General features: G+C 41.9%; 1 protein-coding gene across 3 annotated transcripts in view; it reads right to left on the minus strand.

Moving 5' to 3' along the window:
* The window catches only part of Dlc1 (DLC1 Rho GTPase activating protein), a 398,567-nt gene that overhangs the window by 160,670 nt on the left and 216,326 nt on the right, over positions 1-21,571 (minus strand). Inside the window, exon 1 of one of the 3 annotated variants that reach the window (XM_029481000.1) lies at positions 10,625-10,918. The exons of the other annotated variants lie outside the window; for them this stretch is intronic. Coding sequence (XP_029336860.1) covers positions 10,625-10,763 — 139 coding nt within the window. The 5' untranslated portion in view covers positions 10,764-10,918. Of the gene's footprint in view, positions 1-10,624; positions 10,919-21,571 lie in introns of those variants that run through there. 3 annotated transcript variants of the gene reach the window in all.

The raw sequence follows: 21,571 nt of genomic DNA on the forward strand, positions 1-21,571 counted from the left end.
CCCTCCCCTCCCCTCCCCTCCTCTTTCCCTTCTTCCTTAAAATCAAATGTTCATTGTTTTCTCTTTCCAGCTTGCCAGCATGTGCTGGCTAGTCCTTGAGGTTTGTGCAGAGTAGCTGGTTGGGGACTGTTGTTATTGTCTTAAATGGTGCAAAGGGCATTCACTCTTACATTTTCAGCCACTGCTTTGACATGATTTTTCTGGAGTTTACCTCCTATGTTTATCTTCAGTTGTGCAATTAGTTTGCTGTGCTAACAAGCTCTGAGGAGAAACAGTCTCACATTCTAAAGCCACGAATTTATAAAAAAGAATCACTTAAACACTGGGGGAGACCTTTCTTTAACTTCATTTCTTTCCTTAAAGGGGAGTAAACTGTTGGAATTAGTTATCAAATGTATATTTAATCAATTTCCAATATCCCCAGAATAAATTCCATGGTATTTTCATGACATTGATGCATCTGTACTTGGCACACAGAAGTCTTTAGTAAGTCATGTGCGTGGGAGTGGTCTTATTATCTAGTGAGTTTCTTACCTGGTGCTCATGGCTGTGGGTGTGTTTTGTACGCCGTTCAGCTGGATATAACCAGCAGTTGTAGCCTAAGGGGAAGGGACCCAGCTTCTCTGACTCAGTGATCTAATACTCTGGTGAGTTTTGACTCTTACAAATGTTCTCTGTAGAGGCTGGAGAGATGCCTTAGTGGTTAAGAGTACTTACAATGCAAACACAAGAGCCAGAATTTGGATCCCAGCAAACATGTACAAAGCCAACAGTGGTTATATGTGCCTGTAGCCCCTAGCTGGAATTCGTTGGCTTCCAGACTAAGCACCAGGTTCAGTGAAAACACCCAGGAATAAGATGGAGAGAGATAGAACAGAAGACCCACCATCCTCCTGCACCACATGGGCCTGTCCACACATATGATGTGGTGTATACACATCACACATATACAAACTCACAAATACATATTTATTTAAAAATCTTGACACCTCTACCTAGACCCGATACAGTGAATGTATCATCGGATGTCCAAAGGAGTCCATGTGAAATAGCAAGGCCTTCTAGTAACTTTTCAAAGGTTGGAAAACTAAAGTCCACCTTGGTGCGAGCTGTGTCTCTCTGTCCTTGTCCACACCCATTGTTTTCCCAGTTGTCTCTGATGAGGTACACACAAGTCAATGTTTGTGTTAAGTTCACTTGGCTGGAAGTCACCAAGTGAAATTGTAATTTCTTGTAAGAGCACATAAGAAAGATAGTTTTTGCAGCCTGAAATGGCAGGATAAACTTGTTTTCCTTGATGAAAAACTGGGGTCCAAAGAGAATCTTATCAGAGTGGAAAACCATACACTTGATGGTATTCTTTAGGACCTAAGATGAGTTTCATTTAAGAGTTTTATCTTTAAATATTGTATAGGTGGATTAGAAATGGTCTTACTCATCTAGCAGATCTTTCTCTCCCCCTTCCTCTTTCCCTTTCCTTCTCTCTCCCCCACCTCCCCTCCCCTCCCCTCTCTCTCTCTCTCTCTCTCTCTCTCTCTCTCTCTCTCTCTCTCTCTCTCTCCCCCTCCCCATGTGGGCCAGATGTTTGTGTTGGTGAGAAATCAACAACACTGTCTAGACCTCTAGGATTCAGTAATCAAGCATGAATGAAAAACATTCAAAGGTCATCCTTCAATCCAGACCTACAACATCCTGCTTTCACGACCAGATTAGCAATGAGGGGTCATGATACACTGAGCCGTACCGACTGCTGACTCAGTAATTTGAGTGTTGTCTGCGAAAAGCTAAATATGTCACCAAAAATTTACAAGATAAAACAAAGTCTAGACACCATAAAATGTGCTGTTTCCCTGACTACAGGTTGTCAACGGGCAGCTTCTGTGTCGTGACTTTTTACACCGGCATCCTGTAAATCCAGACTCCTCAGTCCTTATATAGAGAAATTCCTTGATGTCATATCTCCTGAGGGGCATTTGCATGTGTGTATGTGATTTCTTAGATGCTCCATGTTGATAAGAAGCTAACTGGAGAGAAAAAGACCAGCACAGAGATCCAGGATATATTCATGGCTCATCAGCTAACAATAGTATCCAAAGTTCACTACATCTTTGTGATTTTTTTTTTTTTATTGTTTAGAAGTTTCTAATCTCCATTTGTGTGTGTGTGTGTTTGTGGACATTTGAGTGTGTGTATACATGTGCAAGTGTGAGTGCCTCTGTGTGTGTGTGTATATATATATATATACACACACATGTGCATGTACACACGTGTAGAGGCCAAAGGTTAACTTCATAATCATTTCTCAGAAACAATCCTGCAGATAGGATCTCCCACTGGGATCTAGGCTAGGATAGCCAGAAAGGTCTCTGGAATGTTCTGTCTACCCAGTGTTGGAATTTCAAGGGTTCACCCCCCCCCCCCGCCCACATCTAGTTTTTTTTTCCCCACAGATCATGGAGATTGAACTCAAGTCCTTATGCTTTGCTGGCAAGTCCTTCATCGACTGAGCTATCTCTCCAGGCTGTGCTCACTTATTCTTATTGTTTCGATAGATGGAAATGATTGATAAATTAAGATTCTTGCTGTAGAGTATAAAAGTTGATTCCTCTCTGTCCCTATACTGATTTCAGCACTATGACTCTTTTTACTGTAACATTACAGAGGGTAGAGGGAGCACATAATAAGTTGGGAGAATCACCGAAAGTAACTCCTTTGTTTTCTGGCTCTCACTGTCAAACTTTCATGACACTGGATGTAAGGTTTGGGTCAACGATTGCTTCAAAAAAGGTAAGCATGCTCCCTTGTTATACAAGAATAAAGTCTTAGGTGTACAAGATGTCTATAGAGAAATACAAACATATACATTTTCAAGTATGCTGTGTATATGTGTGTTTATTCACATGCTTATTATATACTCAGTGGAGGAAGCAATGTGACCAGTCAGATCTTTAATTTATCTCTCTATCATTTCAGTTGTCTACCATAGTGTCTATGACCAGGCAGTATGAAATTGATAAAGGCAATTCCCTCCTGGTAGAATAACCCCCATTTGTACCCTTTGCTTCAGTGGGTGTCTTGCCTGCCTTGATTGTAAAGTGTCTGATCACTGTCTTCTTGACTATACCATGTATGCTCCATCTCCTCTTGAGAGTACAGTGTATTCTCAGTGTCCTCTTGAATATGGAGTATATGATCAATATCCTCTTGACCATATACTGTGTTGTGAATACCCATTATCTTGTTCTTATACCCGTTCCTTGATCATGATATGTTCAGACTTACAACTTGCTATTTTCTTTTTGAAACTTATCTATTGACAAGTTCACACACCCATGGAGTACGTTCTGATTTCTCTCCTTCCACCCTCTTGGTTCTCTCTCCCACCCCTTCCCATTCTTCCACCTCCCTAGAAATTTCTTTCCCATTTTCATGTGCCTTCTGTATTTGTTTTGACTTACAATTTTTATAAAGGGCTGTGTGCATGATCATATCCCTGACTATGGCGGGTCCGTGACAAGCTTCATCCATCTCTGAGAGCTTGGTGCTAATCTACCATTCTTCTTGAGCAAATGGGGCTGACTTCATTCCTCATTCTGCAGGTAGCATTCAGATATCATACCTATGACAGGTAGGCACGGACTCTGTCTTCTGTGTGGCCTTCAGTGTCTAGTACAGTGTTTGTTATGTAATATAATACATAATAAGTCTTTGTAAAATGGATTTAAGGTAATTGATAGGTTTGGGAGCTTCTGGATTTTGTCTCTGAAACTCATTAATGCTTTTCTAGCATATTTCCCCTGAATCCTTTAATTTAAATAAGACTAAAAATAGTAGTATTTCCTTCTCAGGATGATTTTGAACATGAGATGAGAAAATTTCTCTAGAGCTTTTAGTATGGACTCTGGCTTTTCCTAGGCAACCATGCAATGACTGAAAATGATGGCAGCCATTGCTGGCAGCTTCCACCTTCTGGTCACAGTCACAGGAGAGCTAGTGCCTACTCTTCAGAGGACATGAGCAACAGCAGTACCGTTATCTTGAGTCTGATTGTAATGCGGTAGGCATACTTGGCTCTTCATCGGTAATTCCAGGCAAACGCTTGGAAATACCATGTTTATTGAACCCTTACAGGGAATCACATTGAGGGATCAATCAATACAGGTCTTTACTGTGACATGCGTGCCTCCAGCACAGATCATGTGGGCAGTGGGTCCTCCCTCTTTGAGAAGGACAGAATACTTTAAAAAGTAAGTGAGGGACTGAACCCAAAATGGAACAATATTTATGATTAATCTCAATCTCCACCTAAGTCATTGCTCTGGAGCAGGGAGCTTCCAGAGGAAGGTTCTTCTAAAGCCAAGTTTGCTGTAGAGCCCCGTTTCAGCTTCCTCAATCAGGAACATCTGTCTTCCTGCCGAGGTGTAGACATCTAGTTCTTCAGACTACAGAAACCATTGGTTAGTGAGAGTGTCAGTTACTCATAGCACTTTCAATAAATAGGAGAGCTTCAGCTGTTTTGTTCCATAGAGCCGTGTATGCAGGACAACACCTCTCACGTGCCAGCCTCGACATTTAGCACGCTTGCCCCACACCGGAGCAGAGCTGCATGCTAGCAGCTGTAAGCCAGCTGGCACTGCTGCTCTCTGTCATGTTCAGCTCCATCCATATAGCAGTGTTCAAAGCCGGTCCCAGCTCACCCAGGGAAGATGTCCAGAGATTGCCTATCTAGTCTGACAAACGGACATGCAAGGCTGACTTCCTCATCAATGTGCAGAGACAGTTATTCTGTCTGCTTCCTTCCTTTGGGAGCTCACAAAGGTCTGTTCAAAGGAAAAAAAAATCACTTGCTTTAGGTCTTCCATTGTTGCTCTGTGGAGGTGTAGAGCATAAACTCATATGCTACTGAACTTTTTGTTGTTGTTGTTTGGTGTTTGGATTGGTTCAGCTACTTCTGTTCTAAAGCCCCAGGTAGATCATGGTGACAGTGTGCTACAGAGGCAAAGCCCCTCAGGAAGTAGGCCATAAAGAAAAGACAATTGAGGTGATACCCTCCCAAACAAGAGTGCTTTCTCAGTATGCCAGTGGCTCCTCTGAGCAGGTCCAGCTGTGGCTCACTTAACTTGTAATTGTGTATTATGATGCAGGCATTGTTATCAGCCTCTTTGCGTTGGAGAAGAACACAGTTTTGTTCAAAGTTATCCAGTTCAAGAGCCACAATCTTTTTTTTAAATTCCCTTTTATTAAAAATATTCTTTTCTCATACAACATATCCTGTGTAGTTTGCCCTCCATCTACTCTTCCCAGTTCGGTCCAACCTCTTCTTCATCCAGACCTTTCTGTCTATCATTAGAAAAGAACAGGCTTCTAAGGGAAAAAAAAACCCAAATGTGACAAAATAAAATGAAATAAGAGGAAACGACAACCATCACATGGAAGTTGGACAAGGCAAACCGACAGAAGGAAAAGAGTCCCAAGAGGAGACAAGAGAATCAGAGACCCACTCGTTCATACACGCAGGATTCCCCCCTCCCCCAACACTGAGCAGAAAGCTATAATGTATACTCAGAGGATCTGGTGCAGACCCGTGTATGCCCCATGCTTACCACTTCAGTCTCTGAGTTCACATAAGCTTGGAAGAGCTGCAGTCTTAACTAATTCAGGCAGGCTGAGGCTCAGCCGCAATCTCAGTCTCTCTATGTCTCATCTTTTCTCCTCAAAGATGGCCGTGACACTCACTGACTCATTCTCTCTTTATCAAAGGCAGTAAACTTGGCAGCTATACGCTCACTCACATCACAAGCATCCTCAATGGCTGTCTCCCTTTAAAAAATCTAGAGTGAAGCTGTCTCTGTTTACTGCATATTTGGAGGCATACCTCACTCCTGGTTAAAAGGCATTCCATGTGCCCTTACTTGCTTTTCGATGTGAAAGCAGGGAACACAAAGCAGTTCACAGAGTCAGTGTTTGTGGTTGCCCTTCCTTGGAATGGTGCCAGCATCCTTGAGAGCAAGTATCCTGCAAAGCAGGCCAAACACTTAACGTTGCTGGCTTATTACAGACCCGGTCATTTGAAACACAGATATCTACTTCCCAGAAGACATAAGAGAGCAAACATACAATACAATATCCCAGAGATCTGGTTCGATGCATATCCTTAAATGGTTTGCTTTATGTCAACCGAAGCTCATCTAGATTGTGATTTGTCTAAACTTTCTCACTTTATAGTCGCTTACCCTCTTTTCTTCCTAAGGTGCTTAGCTTTGGAAATAGCACCCTGCCTTGTGTCTCAACATTTGAGACACTTAGATTCCACTCTCCCTTAGCGATCAAGATAGTATGTCTTTAATAGAGACATTACATTCCTCCCCCCAATGCATATGGCTTATACTGTGCGTTTATTTCACTTTATTAAATCTTTTAAAAGAGTATGACTAATTTCCTTTTAATTTATCAATTTCTGTTTCCGTGCTGAAGAAAGTTATTACATAGGCAGAGTCTGGATTTATCTTACTTTCAGTGTTTATATATATATATATATAACTCCTTTTTAACCTTCAATTTTAGTCTATTTTATTTTTCTTTAGAGTTGTCTGGTTTGTGGAATTATGTCAAGTATACACCATGCTAGAGTCAGCTCACTCTGATAACTTGGCATTGCAATGATAGGAGCTGGTGTTTATGGGTGCTCTTCATGGGAACTACAACCCTTGGTACCTCACTGGGTCAAGAGCTGGTGCACAGCAAAAGCTACTGGCAACATTTGAAGACCAGAGTAAGCACCAGAGACTTGCAGTTTACAGTCTGTGGACAGTGTAGGAACTCATACACTAAAGCTTAAGAGTTTCTTAAGCTCCCTTTAGCAGTTTCCACAATAATCAATGTAGATGAGGTATCCTCCCTCCTATAGTTACTAGATGTCCCTGGGACTGTGTCGTCAATGAAAACCATGCTTTTCCATGTCACACTGCACTTTTGTATATATATCACAAAACATCTCTATCCACCCCTACGCTGCAGGTCTGTGGATCTCAGCTCACTGTTGATTACACATAGCTGGAATTCTTCTGTCCACTGACGTTCCTATGACCTCGGTGACCGACTCCGGGGCACCTCTGTGCATTACTGTCATTCTCTTACCTAACAGTAAAGTTTCAGGCTCTATGCTGGTGACCTAGCAATAGCCATTGCTTCTTAGGTTTTTCTATTTATGCTGGTTAGTGACAACGAGATAAGAGATAAGATTAGACCAGGTCATCACACAGGGTAATTCTTAGTCTAGCACGAACAGAGCAGTCTGTGCCCTGGGGTCTTTAAAAACTATATACCTAAGTTCCTATATTTTAAAATCACCATATAATTAGTTCATATTAAGCTACTACATCACCATTTTGTGATCTGAACAAGTCTATAGATATGTTTCACAATAATTGGCTTTCTTCACAGTTTTCTACTATTTTATTCACACATTTGTAAATATTCTGAGAAGTGAGCCATAGGCTTTATCTGAATACCATCTTAACATCAGGCCAAGGAGCCTTGTGTGAAACACTTAGGAGGCAAATGGCTTTGGGGAATAAAATGCACTTTGATGCCAAGATGTCAAGGTACCAAGTAGGAGGGAGATGGGCAGGCAGCAACTCTCCTTAGACAGGAGCTAGAGAGATATGAGAAAGACATGCTGTTCAGCCAGATGGGGCTATGTGCCCCATCAATCAATTAGCATGGCTCTCAAGTTCCCATTCACTGAATCCTTAGTGATACAATCTGCTCTTAAGAAAGAAGCCCAGAGGGCTGGGGACATAGGTAAGCAAAACTGATAGGGGCTATGACCGGGCACAGGGAGGGGGCATAAATCAAAGGGGGTGAAATTAAAGCAATCCTTTCTGTCATTTCTCACAAGTGGCAGATCTGTATTTTGTTTATAGAAGACTGCAGATCCTTTTAAATGACAGACAGAATCCTTAAGGAATTTTAAGGCATGGAGAGGTAAATGACAGGTTTGTACATGGAATAAATAAGGTATCAAAAGTAGAAATATTAACTTATGGGAGTGGAGAGAGAGAGAGAGAGAGAGAGAGAGAGAGAGAGAGAGAGAGAGAGAGAGAGAGAGAACGACTCTGATCAAGACATGGGCAAGACAGAAATAACCTAAAAAGGAAACTGTAAAACTCCATCCCATGATCAAACTCTTTGCCTAAGTAGAAACAGCCACACCCTGTGTTTGGTCGTAGAGAAGCCTGTGCAAGTCGCCGGGGGCATCAGCACCACAGCCGTGGCAGTCTAGCCACTATGAGCAGAAGTACTTTCCACTGATGCTTCCAACTCCCTTACCTGTCACCTCATTTGTCGCATAGTGAAGAGGGAGGTGGGGGATCTTCTACCGCCTTGCCCTCCATTCTGCAAGGGAAGGTCAAGCAGGGGTGTCATATAATAACAATTTTCTCCACTGCTCAGAAAATGGATCTCCGTGAACTCCAAACATCTGGGATTTCATGTTTTGGTCAGTGGGAGGGTTAGGTGGAGAGTTGCTGGAAGGGATGAGTGGCAGTGAGCACGCTTGAGGTTTGGATATGCAACAGACCAGTCTCTAGTTTACAAATACTGACAGTGTCAGCCATGAGCCAACGACCAGGGAGGACACAACAGTGTCCAGGTCCCCAGTCATCAGCGTCAGTTGAAACGCAGGTTCATTTTCTTTGCTCATATTCTCCACTATATAAACAACCCAGCATGCCTACACTTCTCGCGGAGCCAAGTAACGCGAAGAATTCCTTCAGAGCGACTGGAGTAGCAAAATCCTATTTGCTACCAGAGCTGACACAATGCTTAGTTTTTTTTCATCATACATCAAAAGTAATGAATGTTTTCCAGGTGGTTTGCATTATTGACTTTATATTGGCTCCTGCATTTGGACTCTACAAATAAGACTGTTAATACATACCCCCCCCCCAAAAAAAAGAAAGAAAGAAATGTGAAAGAAATGTGAAGGACACAGAACTTTCAAGCCATAATATTCTCATATTCATTTGTCCCCCTAGCTGTCAAACTCAACATTTCGTGAAAATCAAAGAGGAAATCCCGGAAAATGGTAGTGTTTCAAGTAACCTCTCATTCAAGCGAAAACACCAATACATAATCCGAATGTTGTTGTATTAATAATAAAAAACATTATGATCATGAAGGAATGGTTTTTTTTTTCTTTCTTTGATTAAGTCAGTCAATTCTAGTGGGGCATCTTATACTTGTATATCTTATATCCTTGACCTCCTTTCATCAACTGGAACTTCTGATTGGATAATTTATGAAGTTTGGTTGCTTTACTTAAGGCATTGCATTTTGTTTTCAAGCAGTAATAACACTGTAAAGATTTAAAAGTAACTCGTTTTCTGTACCCTGCATTATTAATTAAGTATTGTTATATTAATTAACAATTTAATATTGTTCAACCTCTCCCTGTCATGGGCAATATTACTTAGGTTAAGAGAGAAAAAAAACCCATTGATTTAGGATATGGCGACTCCCACTTCTAACCTCAGCATTAGGGAGCTGAGGGGGAGCCAAGTCTGGGATATACCGTGAGACCTTGCCTCAAAGATAATATATGAATCACATTCATTCCAACACAGCCTACCAAGGTATGGAACTTGCGTGTTTATCTTCATAATCTGCCTTATCACATTCACACACCTTAAATTCCCATTCTTCAAGTTCTTGAGACAATTATTTGGTCTCAAGTGACCTTTTGTCAAGAACGTAGCCCAGAAACCTGGATCAACCTTTGGAGGCATGTCTAAGACAGATAACAAATATAACAACAACAACGATGTCATCAAGAAAATATACTCTTTGGCCCATCCACGTGGATGGCATAGTAAAGCCCACTAAAGGTACAAAGGAGAGAAGGCTAATTGCAATACCTATCTCCTCCCAGTCACTCCCCACCCCAGTTAGATGCTATCTGCTGTCAGTTTCTGAATATTCCTCCTCTCCAAAATCAGGCAGAGAACTCCTTTTTTTTCCCCCCGCTGGAGTCCTTCCACCAGAGCGCTGCCATTTGGTGCCTGTCACGGGAGCCCTACAACAGTTGAATTGCGCCGAGGTACGGATGTTTTAGTGCAGTTCAAACAGCTACTTCGGGCACACCTGGTACCTTCTTGGAACTCTGAGCTTCCGCTGGAGGAAACACCAGCTGACTGACGTTGGGCGGGACTCCCATTGACCCACACACCCTGCCAGGCCCTGGCCTGCACCAGTCAGGTCAGGCCACCTCAGGCCATATCTGCTCAGAAGATGACCCTAGATAGACTATGCTGCAGGCTCCTGCCTGCAGTTCGTCATCTCCACCGCTGACACCCCAAAGGACCTTGCTTTTTTTCTCAAGGTTAAAGAAAACAAAACAAAAGTAAAAAAACCCAAAACCCGAAAAAACCCTAATTCGAAATAATCAAACTAATAACAATAATAAGAGGAAATAAAATAAAAAGGACCCCCACCCCCAAACATTGAGAATCAGAGATTGCTATATTCCAGCTGATGAGCCTGTTAATTTCGAGAGTTAATGACAATCTGCGCGTTTAACAGCTGGCTTTCTGGTTAATTTCTGGCTGTCTCCCATGCCCCTCACCTGCTAGCCGTCTCTCTCTGGTGTTTTTCCAGATAGCATCCAGCGCCCTGGCGGTGGAGTCTCTGATGTGGTCGCTGAAGGACCTCCGCAGCGGGCCTCTCAGGGGCCGAGCCATCACGTGGCCCTCGGGGTCCCCCATCCACCCTCGAGCGACTTCGGGCGGATCCCTAGGACCCTCGTTCTTCCCGGGCGCTCAGGACGCAGGCATTGCGGCTGGCGCTGCGGCCTCGGGACGCGGCTGCAGGCGGCCTCTTGGCCGGTAGCCCAGCGCGCGCCGCGGCCACATCTGGAAAGGCTTAGGGCCAGCGGCTCCCGCGCCCGCTATCGGGATGCGCCCGGTGTAACCCAATCACCTCGCTCGCTATGCGGCGCCGTGTCCCGAAGATGCGAGCCCAGCCGCTCCTTCCCGTAGATGGAGCAGAGAGCTAAGCAGGTAGCGCTGTCACCCAGGTTTCTTTCCATCAGCTCAGCATTTGATCTTCTTGACCCCCGGTCAAGAGACCAACGCTCATGGCTGCTCTGTTTCTTAAACCGGAGCTTGAGTTTTTAAAGTAAAATAGTTACCAGCTCCCACTATTTCCTCTCTATGCAGCTCCTTTACAGTCAGTGGTTTATTCTGATAAACCCAGGCTTCACCTCGAAATTAGATTCCTATATGCCCAGGTTTGCGAGTCTATTTTCCGAGTAAGCAAGCTGATAATTTGTTATACCCCAAACACTCACCTCAAAAGATTTTTTTTTAAAGTACCAGGCAGTTTCTGTACACTTTTAGGAATGAAATGTGAGCCAATTGCTTCTTTTACAAGACATGTTGTTGTGTTTCTAAAACGCCCAACATCCACGTCTATGCCCACGGATTTGGCAGGTTTTCTGACTTCTAATATCTCCTTTCTCACTGTCCCTGAGATTCCACATCATAACTTTCAAGGGTTGGAGGGAAGCCTAGTACTGGCATGAGACAGTATCAGAGGGGCCAGCCAGTTCACAACCTTTGCGCGGAAGAGATGATGCAGCAAAAGCGGCGTGCAAATTGTCAGGTGCTGTGCAAATGCTAATTGTTACCGTGATTGTTTGAAGTCAAGAAGGCAATCTGCAACCCACGCTGACCTCCTGCAGCTCTGTTTCTGAAGTACAGATCTGGTTTTCCATATATCTTTGACAACGTAATCATCGAAGAGACTATGCAAACAGTGAGACCGCTCAGAAGTCGCAATGAACAGTCGTAACTACAGCTTTTAAATAACCCATATGTCCCGAGATTTACTCTTCCCAACTTGTCAATGTTCGCAAGGCTCCTACATTGGACTGTTTCGAGTGCTATAACAAAATACTTGAGGCTGCATAGTTACACAGAAGTTTATTTAGCTTATGATTTTGAAGGACACTTTCAAGTGGCCCTATTAGCTCAGCCTCTCTTGAGGGTCTAATGGGAGGGGCCATCATTGCAGTAAAATGTGTATGGGGGTGGGTGGGGGTGGGGAAGGAAAAGAACTTTGTGCCAAACAGGAAGGGAGAGAGTGATTCAGGGTCAAGTTCACTCTTTGAACAATTCACTCTTGACAGGACTCATTTTGGATCCCCTGTGAGCTAATTCAATTCAAGATCAGCCCCTCAGAGACCTCAGACTGCCCACTAGACCCAAGTGCTTCTGCATCCTCCCACTTAACTGAGGCTTAAGCCCCCAACACGTACTCATCCTTGGTGGGAACAACTTCAAATGATTTCTCAACCGCAGCGAAGTGTGTTGTTCTCCATTCCTGGTCCTGTAGCTTTTCACTGAACTAGGCATGAGTTAGTGGGCACTGATACAGTTGAGAGGATACTATCTGCTAAATAACAGATCTCTGTGCTCAGTGAGTGTGAGTCCTTGGGCTTAGTTGTCAGCACAGCAAAGAAGAGAACCAAAACAAGCAAAGAACCCCCCCCCCCAACCCATAGAAAGTGTCCACCTACTTACTAGCTGGTTCTGTTTTAGAACAAGTCACTTTACTCTGGAGCTATCACCATCCCGGACTTCGAGATATACTTACAGAGCTGTAGTAGTAGAACCAGCATGCTATTGGCACAAAAGCAGGCACATTGATCAATGGAAGAGAATTGAAGACCTAGACATAGCCCCACGTACTTACACGCACCTGATTTTTGGAAAAGAAGGAAAAAATACACACATTGGAGAAAATAGAAAGTAACATCTTCAATAAATAGTGCTGGTCAAACTGGATTGCTTTAGGTAGAGGAATGAAAATAGATCCATATCTATCACCCTCTACAGAAGTCAAATTCAAATGGATGAAGAACCTCCTCAACATAAGATCAGGGACCCTGACTCTGATGGAAGAGGAAGTAAGGTATAGGCTTGACATTACTGGCACAAGAAAGGACTTTCTGAATAGGACCCTGATCATGCAGGCATTAAGACCAACAAATGGGACCTCGTGCAGCTAGAGTTTCTGTACAGCAAAGGACACCATCATCCGAGCAAAGCAGCAAGCAGCTTACAGAATGAGAAAGCCTTCACCAGTTATACATGGGCCAGAGAATAGAACATATAAAGAACTAAAGAAATAGCATCAGAAAATGAATAACTTAATTAAAATGGAGTCCAAGAACTAAACAGAGAATTCTCAAAAGATGAAACCACAAATGGCTGAGAAACACATAAAAACATTCAACATCCTTAGCTATTAAGAAAATAACTTTGAGATTTTATTTTATCCTAGTCACAATCGCCAAGATAAAGAAAACAACACATGCTGGCAAAGGATAGGGGGTTGCAGGAGAGGGAACACATATTCATTCATGGTGGGAGTAGAAACTGGTCCAGCTAGAACCAAAAGTAGTGTGGAGGTTTCTCAGGAAGCTGAGAATTGGTCTACCTCAAAATCCTGCTATATCACTTTTTGGGCATATTACCAAGAGTAGTAGCTTTTCCTCTAGGCCCACAACCTATCAAGTATCATGTTCTCGGCTACTATAATAGTGCCAGATATTGGTCCCATCTCATGGAGTAGGTCTTAAATACAATGAAAAAGCTGTTGGTTAATTCCATAATGTTTGTGCCACTATTACATCAGTACATGTCATAGGCAGGTTGCTGTCCTAGGTCACAAGGTTCATAGCTGGGTGACATTGATGATTATATTTTCTTCTCTGGTTACATGCATAGATATATCTTCCAGCGCCATGCACAATAGTGAGTAGGGGGTGAATTTTCTACCTGGAAACCATCTCAATTTCTCTACGTTTGATGACATACAAACACGGTATCTTCAGCAATAAAGCCTTAACATAACGTTGTGGAGAGTAACAAATAACATTTGCACTCTGTATCTTACTGCAGAGATACTTGTTCATCCATGATCATTGCTGTCTACATTCATCAGGTTTACTCATAATAGAAAGAAATTGGAAGCAACCCATATGTTCATCAAGAGAGGAATGGGTAATTCATACAAGGACTATAACTCAGCTATTAACAAAATAAGAATTTCAGGTAAGTCAATAGAACTGAATAGTCATCTTGAGGGAGGTAACCTAGACCCAGAAAGGCAAAGATAACATGTTTGCTCTTTTATGTGGATGTTGGTTTTTAAGTTTTAGAGATGTGTGTTTAAATTAAAAGAGCCATGGAGTTTAGGTAGTTGGTAAAGGACACGAGGGGAGAAGAGACTCTTCCAAGGAAGGAGATATAGAATATTGTGTTACAACAACAAAAAGGAGTTGCTCTGGCCCCAGGGAGTGGGAAGTCCTGGCAGGGGGCAGGGTGGGGATATCCCCTTGGAAACGGGGGGGAGGAGGAATGGGATAAGGAACTGTTGGAGGTCAGATTGGGAGGGGGTCATCAATGAAGTATAAATAAAATTAATTAAAAAAAAAGAATATTGTGTTACCAAAAGATAAAGGGACAACTAGAAAAGGAGGATTAAATGGGGAGGAGTATGGGGGCGGTGTCAAAGAGAAAATGTGGCACCGAGTGTAGGGCTCACTATCTCTTTGGAGGAGATTAGGAAACAGCAGCTCCAAGAGACGAAATCTGGGGCTGGAGAGATGGCACAACGGTTAGGAACATTGATTACTCTTCCAGAGGTCCTGACTTCAAATCCCAGCAACCACATGGTGGCTCACAACCATCTGTAATGAGATCTGATGCCTTCTTCCGGTGTGTCCAAAGACAGCTACAGTGTACTTAGATATTATAAATAAATAAATCTTAAAAAAAAGACAGATGAAACCTGAAGATGATCCAACAGCAGGCAGTGGTAGATAGTGGATCTAGGATTCATACTCAGTATTGTTTGTCTCCAAGGCTCATCAGCTTCCTCAACAGCTTGATTGGCCTTAAATTAATAGTGGCAATGGTCCATTAATGACCTAGGCTTAGTTGCTATTAGGCTAAGAACTAAAATTTCCTAATTTCAGCCAAATGAAATAAACAGTTAGATCTGGAGTGGGGAAGTAACCCGAACCTGCAGTGGGGTCTTCAGTTATCTTAGCTATGGAAATCGAAGGGCACCAATTCAAGATAACCAGGCCCAGTGCAATGTCCTCTATGGAAAACACCAGGTCTTGTCTCTAAATGAGAGCACCTTCAACCCAACACCTTTGTAACCCAGCTCGTTAGGGTAGCACTCTGGGCTCTTAATGGAGCTCATCTCAGAAGTATGAGAAAAGAACACAATTTTTTCTTAGTATAAGTTCCATGAAGGAGAATGAGCTATAGACCTAAGAGATTCAAAAACATCTTATACACTTATTTATTTTGGTGTGTGCATGTGTGTGTGTATGCATGCATGTGACATGACATTTTTGTATAGATCAGAGTATAACATGCAGGAGCTGATTTCTACCATGTGGGACCTCAATATCGAACTCAAGTTGTCAGGTTTGGTGGCAAGCCTGTTTACCCACTGAGCTATTTCACTAAGCTTCCATCGGAGACATTTTAACAAAAGAAATTATTAGGAGAAACATAACTGTTATTAACAGCTTGAAGAATGGGGGAGTATAATAATGTCTTTTTTCCTCCCTCCCTCCCTCCCTCCCTCCCTCCTTCCCTCCCTCCCTTTCTCCCTCCCTCCGTGTCTGTGTTATGTCAATCTCATTGCTATGTTGACCTCAATCTCTGTATCTTCCTGTCTCAGAGTTTTTTTTTTTTTCCCTCCATTGCTGGAAATATAGGCACACTATCACAACTGGCTAGATAAAAGTTTTTAAGGCCAGATAAATGTTCTTAATCAAGATGGGCACTGATTGATAATTTTATTATAGCCAAATGTAGAAATTTGTATTCCCATTTCTGAAGATTTTGTTGTGTGAATATTTCAACTCTATGATTACATCTCAGCTGTATATCATAAATATAATATAAAACCATTTTAATTTAGACTCATGCTCCAATTAACAGCATGCTGTAATTTCTATGCCAACTCATTTTAATTTAGAGCCCATTTAAACATTATTATTATCATCATCATTATTATTATTTTCCTTCTTGTAGTCCATTAGAAGTGTTATGCATATGTATGAGTTGATTTTCTCATCTCTGCAACCAAGTTCTAAACAAGAATCAACTTAAGGGAGGAGGTTTATTCTGGCTTACACATCAAAGGCGTGCATTCCATCATGTGGCAAGCATGGCCGTGGGAGGGGCTTGATCCTTGGCACCCATAAGGAAGGGGAAGGAAAATGGAACTGCAGTTCATAGTAGTGTGGTTTTTCTTCCTCCCTTTTATTATTTAGGACACAGTCTATGGAATGGTGTCACCCACATTTAGGTAGGTCTTCACTCCTCACTCAAATCTCTTTAGAAATTCACCTGCAGACACATACATACCAAAGGTGCACCCCCATTGGTGATCTGGGTGTTTCTTAACCAAGTCGACATTCCAGATTAACCCAAGGCTGTGCAGACAACTGTCATTTAGAAACTAGAGTTTAGATAGTAATTCCTCAAGCTATGTTCTTGCAAATTTGAAATAACTCGGTTTTCATGTTTAGAAGAGGTGAGGAGAGTCTGTCCTAACCTGTTCTGTCTCAGCTGGGTAGGTGAGAATGTGGGATCCACGTCCTTTGGTTCCTCAAGATCCCCTGGGAATTGTATGAGAAGTGATCTCACAGTTTTGCAGTTCCTTATTTTTGTGATAAAAATCTAATGTCGGCCATAGTCAGAGCCTCTCTCTGGCCAGGCAAAACTGTGAAACTCTTCCTGATCCCTGGGGAGCAGAGATTCTTATCTGTATTTAAACCTAGAGAGTTTTATTTAAGTCGGTCCCTAATTGTTTCCATTTCAGACAATTATCTTGCTTTACTAATATGTTATAAATCTTATCGCATTCTGTGGAATTTATTAATTTGATCTTCTAGCAGCAAAGAAACTTTACAATTTTATGGTGTTTCTAGGTCCTACACTCTGGTTTTGTGACAGGAGCACATTCTTTTCCAAAGCTGTGTAGCATGAATGCACTTTGCAACTTGGTTCTCTCTCTCTGTCTCTCTGTCTCTCTGTCTCTGTCTCTCTGTCTCTGTCTCTCTGTCTCTCTGTCTCTCTGTCTCTCTGTCTCTCTGTCTCTCTCTCTCTCTCTGTCTCTCTCTCTCTCTTTGTATAAATCAACTGTAACATTTAGGACTTCCCAAAATTCTAGCATGTGCTTTCTAGATGGTATAAATAATGACAGGAGGTGGAAAGATGTAAGACTATAGAAAGGAGCTTATTAAACCCCATTTAGTTAACCCTATCAGTCATCCATCCCTTGCAACTGGGCACCTCACTTAGTGAACGGCAATCCCTGATCTAGGATACTAAGTATGCCTAAAGGACTGTGACTCTCCAGAAGGGGTTCTCCCTTGTGTAGATAATCAAACAGCCAAGGCAAGGAGAATTTTTGGAAAGAAAGGAAACATCTTTTAGTCTGAGGAATGTCTCTACTATGTCCATTTATTCTAACAGCTAGCACCTGGCATGCAGATACGTGGCAATGATGCCTGTTTTCACTAGTGAGATCAGGATGAGACCATTTGCTCTGCCAAGTGGCCATTGTACATCTTGATCTGTTTCTGTATTTGGAGCTGTGGGGATTAGATTCTCAATGAGAATCTCTCTGGTAACAAACATCATCAAAAGTTCTTAACCCAGGAGAAAGGGGGAGTAGGGATGCATCCAGAATTTCTTTTGGTCATGATTTTTATAAGTCTAATTTCTACAAAAAGCAAAGATACCACAACATAAGATAAATCATGCATTTACAATCTATAGGTTTTTCTTTTTCTGCAAATTCTCCTTGTCCTGGCCTTTTGGATAGCTACAAAAGGGAGGACCCCTTCTGTGGAGTCACAGTACTTTAGGTATACTAAGGCTGGATCAGGCATGCCATTCACTAAGCTGGTTGTCCTGTAGCAGGGGCTGGATCACTGACAGGGTCTTAGCAAATTGTGTGACTTAGCCAGACATGAGTATGTAAAAATAGAATAGATTTTGGGTACATTTAAAATTTCAGGTGGAAGGAGTCTGTTCCTGTTACTCTTCATTTCATATTTATTCTTCTCTTCTTCCTACTCATTTTCTTCTTCACATCCTTTATTCTTCAGAGCATTCGATTCTAGTGAGTCCAGCATCCTGATGTAGCTGTTCCACTCCTCTGCTCACTCAGACGTAGAACATACTGTGACTGATTAACCTGGCTTAAATGAGGATATTCCAACTCAAACTAGCTATTTCATGCATCTTACTATTGAAATTGGAATTTAAATTTATTAATATCTTGCTGATTTTTAAGCCCTAGGATTTCTTCTCTGAGAAATAAGCAAAAACGCTCATGTCTTCGGTTTCACCTTCAGATAAAATGTACTCAGTGCAAGAAATGTTTGTGAATAATTTCTAGATGCCATTACTTGTTGGATTATAACAATGATCACAATAGACAATATGACTAAAGCAACAGCAAACCAAATGTGAATTTGGATGACTTTGCACACTCTATCATGTTCATTTCTGAATGGGTCAAAGCAACTTCCAAAAAATGGAAGCGCAAACTTGGAAGACACTATGATGACCTGTAAGTAGTCATAGTCAACAGGGATAATGACTTAGGGATGGAGCTGTAGACAATGGAACCGAATAGGAGATTATAAGAGCAGATGCACACTTCACAGTAAGTTGATGTTTTTAAAAGTGTTATAGTAATCATTTTCAACAAACCATGCTAGGAGAATTAAATAAATGTTTCGAAAAAGAACCTTGACCCTTACCTAACAAATCAGTGGTTCTCAACCTGAGAGTCACAACCCACTTGGAGTCTAATGACCTTTTCATAGCGGTCATCTGAGACCATTGGAAAACACGGATATTTGCGTTATGAATCATAACAGTAGCAGAATTACAGTTGTGCAGAAGTAGCAATGAAAACACTTTATGAATGGGGGTCACCACAACCTGAGCAAAGAGATTCAATTGTTACGTCACAAAAGAAGGTTCATCAGTGGAAATACATTCAGAAAAGGATGCTCAGACACACCGACCATGGGGAAAAGCAAAATGACCTGTCCTCAGATGCATTGCCACTGAAACGAAGAAGGACCACACCATGTGCTAGCAGGCATGTGGAGCTTTATAAATGCCATACGTAAGTTTTATATATTACTCATGGGATTGGAAAATGGTTCAACTAATTTGTAAATACTTCAGAAGTTTTAATGTAGATAAACACATGTTATGTACATAAAGTTAAATATATCCTGGTTAACTCATCACACTCCTATAAATTACTCTAGATAAATAAAAGTAATATACGTATGTAAAAACATGCATAAATATATAAAGTAGCATGTCCTCTCACTTGTAGACATACAAAAGGCATGATTATGGGACAGGGACTACTGCAGTGATTTCGAAGGCCGGTGTGCTGTGTGGATGGGGTGTGTGGATGGGGTGTCAGAGAACTTGAAGAAGAATCTGAGTACTCAAGCTTCACTATCACTTACAATTCCCTAACAGAAGCCAGGCATCAGAACTGCATAGCTGAAAGCCAGATCGATGCACATCTTCACAGGGACATGCATAGAAGGTGCTTTTCCTCTAAGTCAAGGAGGAAGTGGCCTGACATGAATATGTACATATTCCATAGTGATGTGATAACTGGATTGAACTGTATTATAATAAGACATTATTACATATTACTATTATACCAATATTAGAAAACTTGAATTTTATCTTGGCAGATTCATTGCCTATTGAATACTGATTATTATCAATCTATGTAGTGTAATAGAATACAGACATTTCAACCTAATAAAGATAGGTTATTATTATACTGGGATAAATGTTACTTGTATGGATACATATTACATGTAAAAGAACATTTGAACAGATATTTGCTATCATGACCAACAAAAGAATTTTCAAGTTTTATAGTTGCTTTTCAATAAAAATAACCCCAAATCTATTTTAAGTATTTAAAAAATAATGTAATCTTAAACATTTTAAGTAGAAATGTCATATTTTAAATAAGAAAAGCACAGGGGGAAAAAGTGGAGCTCCTCCTGTTCTGATGGCATACCAAGGGGTGAGGAGAGGAAGCCGTAGGAAAGGAAAACAAAGTTAAAAAAAAAAAAAAGAAGAAGAAGAAGGGAAGCATCAGGAGCCACTGGGATACTTTGAACAATGTGTGTCCCATGTCGTAGGTAAGAGCCCCCACAGTGCAGGTGGACCATGTCTTGGCCAGAAGGGGACTTGCAGACAGTGAAGGGCAGCAAAGACTCCTCACAAAAACCCCTCTGGAAAGATGCATTTTTGGGAGGGGGCGGAATCCCTTCATGAATAGTTGTTAAAAAGAACAACAACAAAAAAAGTCATGATAACCATTAAAGCAATTTGATGGCCACATGACTTTCTTGCCTCTGGAACTAGGTCCTAGAAAGCCTTTCCCCCTGTTTTTTCCAACTGCTTAGTTAGCTGGGACTTCTTGCTCTGTGGATCTCTTCAGTGTGTGGCCGTTGGCTGCTCTGGGTCTAGATAGCTGTCAGATGTGAGCGGAGGAGAATAGTCATTGAGAAACCCCTTAGGCTGCTCAATACTTTCCATATTTATTTGACGCTCATGGTAAACAACTTGCAACTTGTATTTTCACTGGATTTTTCCTCTAATTTTCATTTTATATTAATATCTTTTCACAATTGTGCTGGCTAGTTTTATTTCAACTCCATACAAGCTAGGGTCATCTGAGAGGACGGAACCTAAGTTGAGAAAACACTTCCATAAGATCTGGCTGTAGGCAAACCTGTAGGGCATTTTCTTAATTAGTGATTGATGGGGGAAGGTCCTGCCTATTGTGGGAAGTGCCACCCCTGGGCTGGGGTCCTGGGTTCTATTAAAAAAAAAAAACCCAGAGTAAGCCATAGGGAGCAATCCAGTAAGCAGCACCCCTCCATGCCCTCTGCATCAACTCCTGTCTTTAGGTTCTTGCTCTCCTTGACTTCCTGTCCTGACTTCCTTCACTGATGGACTGTGATGTGAAAGCACAAGCCAAATAAACTGTTTTCTCTCCAACTTGCTTTTGCTCATGGTGTCTCAGCATAGCAAAGACATTTAGCCTGAAGATGAGGTTGTCAATGATGCAGGAACCCTGGTCTGAGTGGGAAAAAAAAAGGTCCTTTGGGAAACCTCATTCTGAAGTAAACCTAGAAGGTATAAAGAGACAGTGATGAGGGCAAGCATAATTGTGTGAAGGTATGAACCAGCCTCTGTGCTGCAGTTAGGGTGTTGACTATCTCTCAAGGGCCACTGTGTTAAGATTGTTTCCCAGGGTGGCTCTGCTGGGAGACAGAGGAGCGAGCTCTAAGCGTGGGACCTACTGGGGAGGCTTTGAGTCATTACAGTTGTCCTTTTAGGGAACTGTGATATCTAGTCCCTTATTCATTTTGTACTTCCTGGGTCACAGTGGGGACAGCTGTCCC

Source organism: Mus caroli, chromosome 8, assembly GCF_900094665.2.
Source record: "Mus caroli chromosome 8, CAROLI_EIJ_v1.1, whole genome shotgun sequence".
Lineage (NCBI taxonomy): Eukaryota > Metazoa > Chordata > Mammalia > Rodentia > Muridae > Mus > Mus caroli.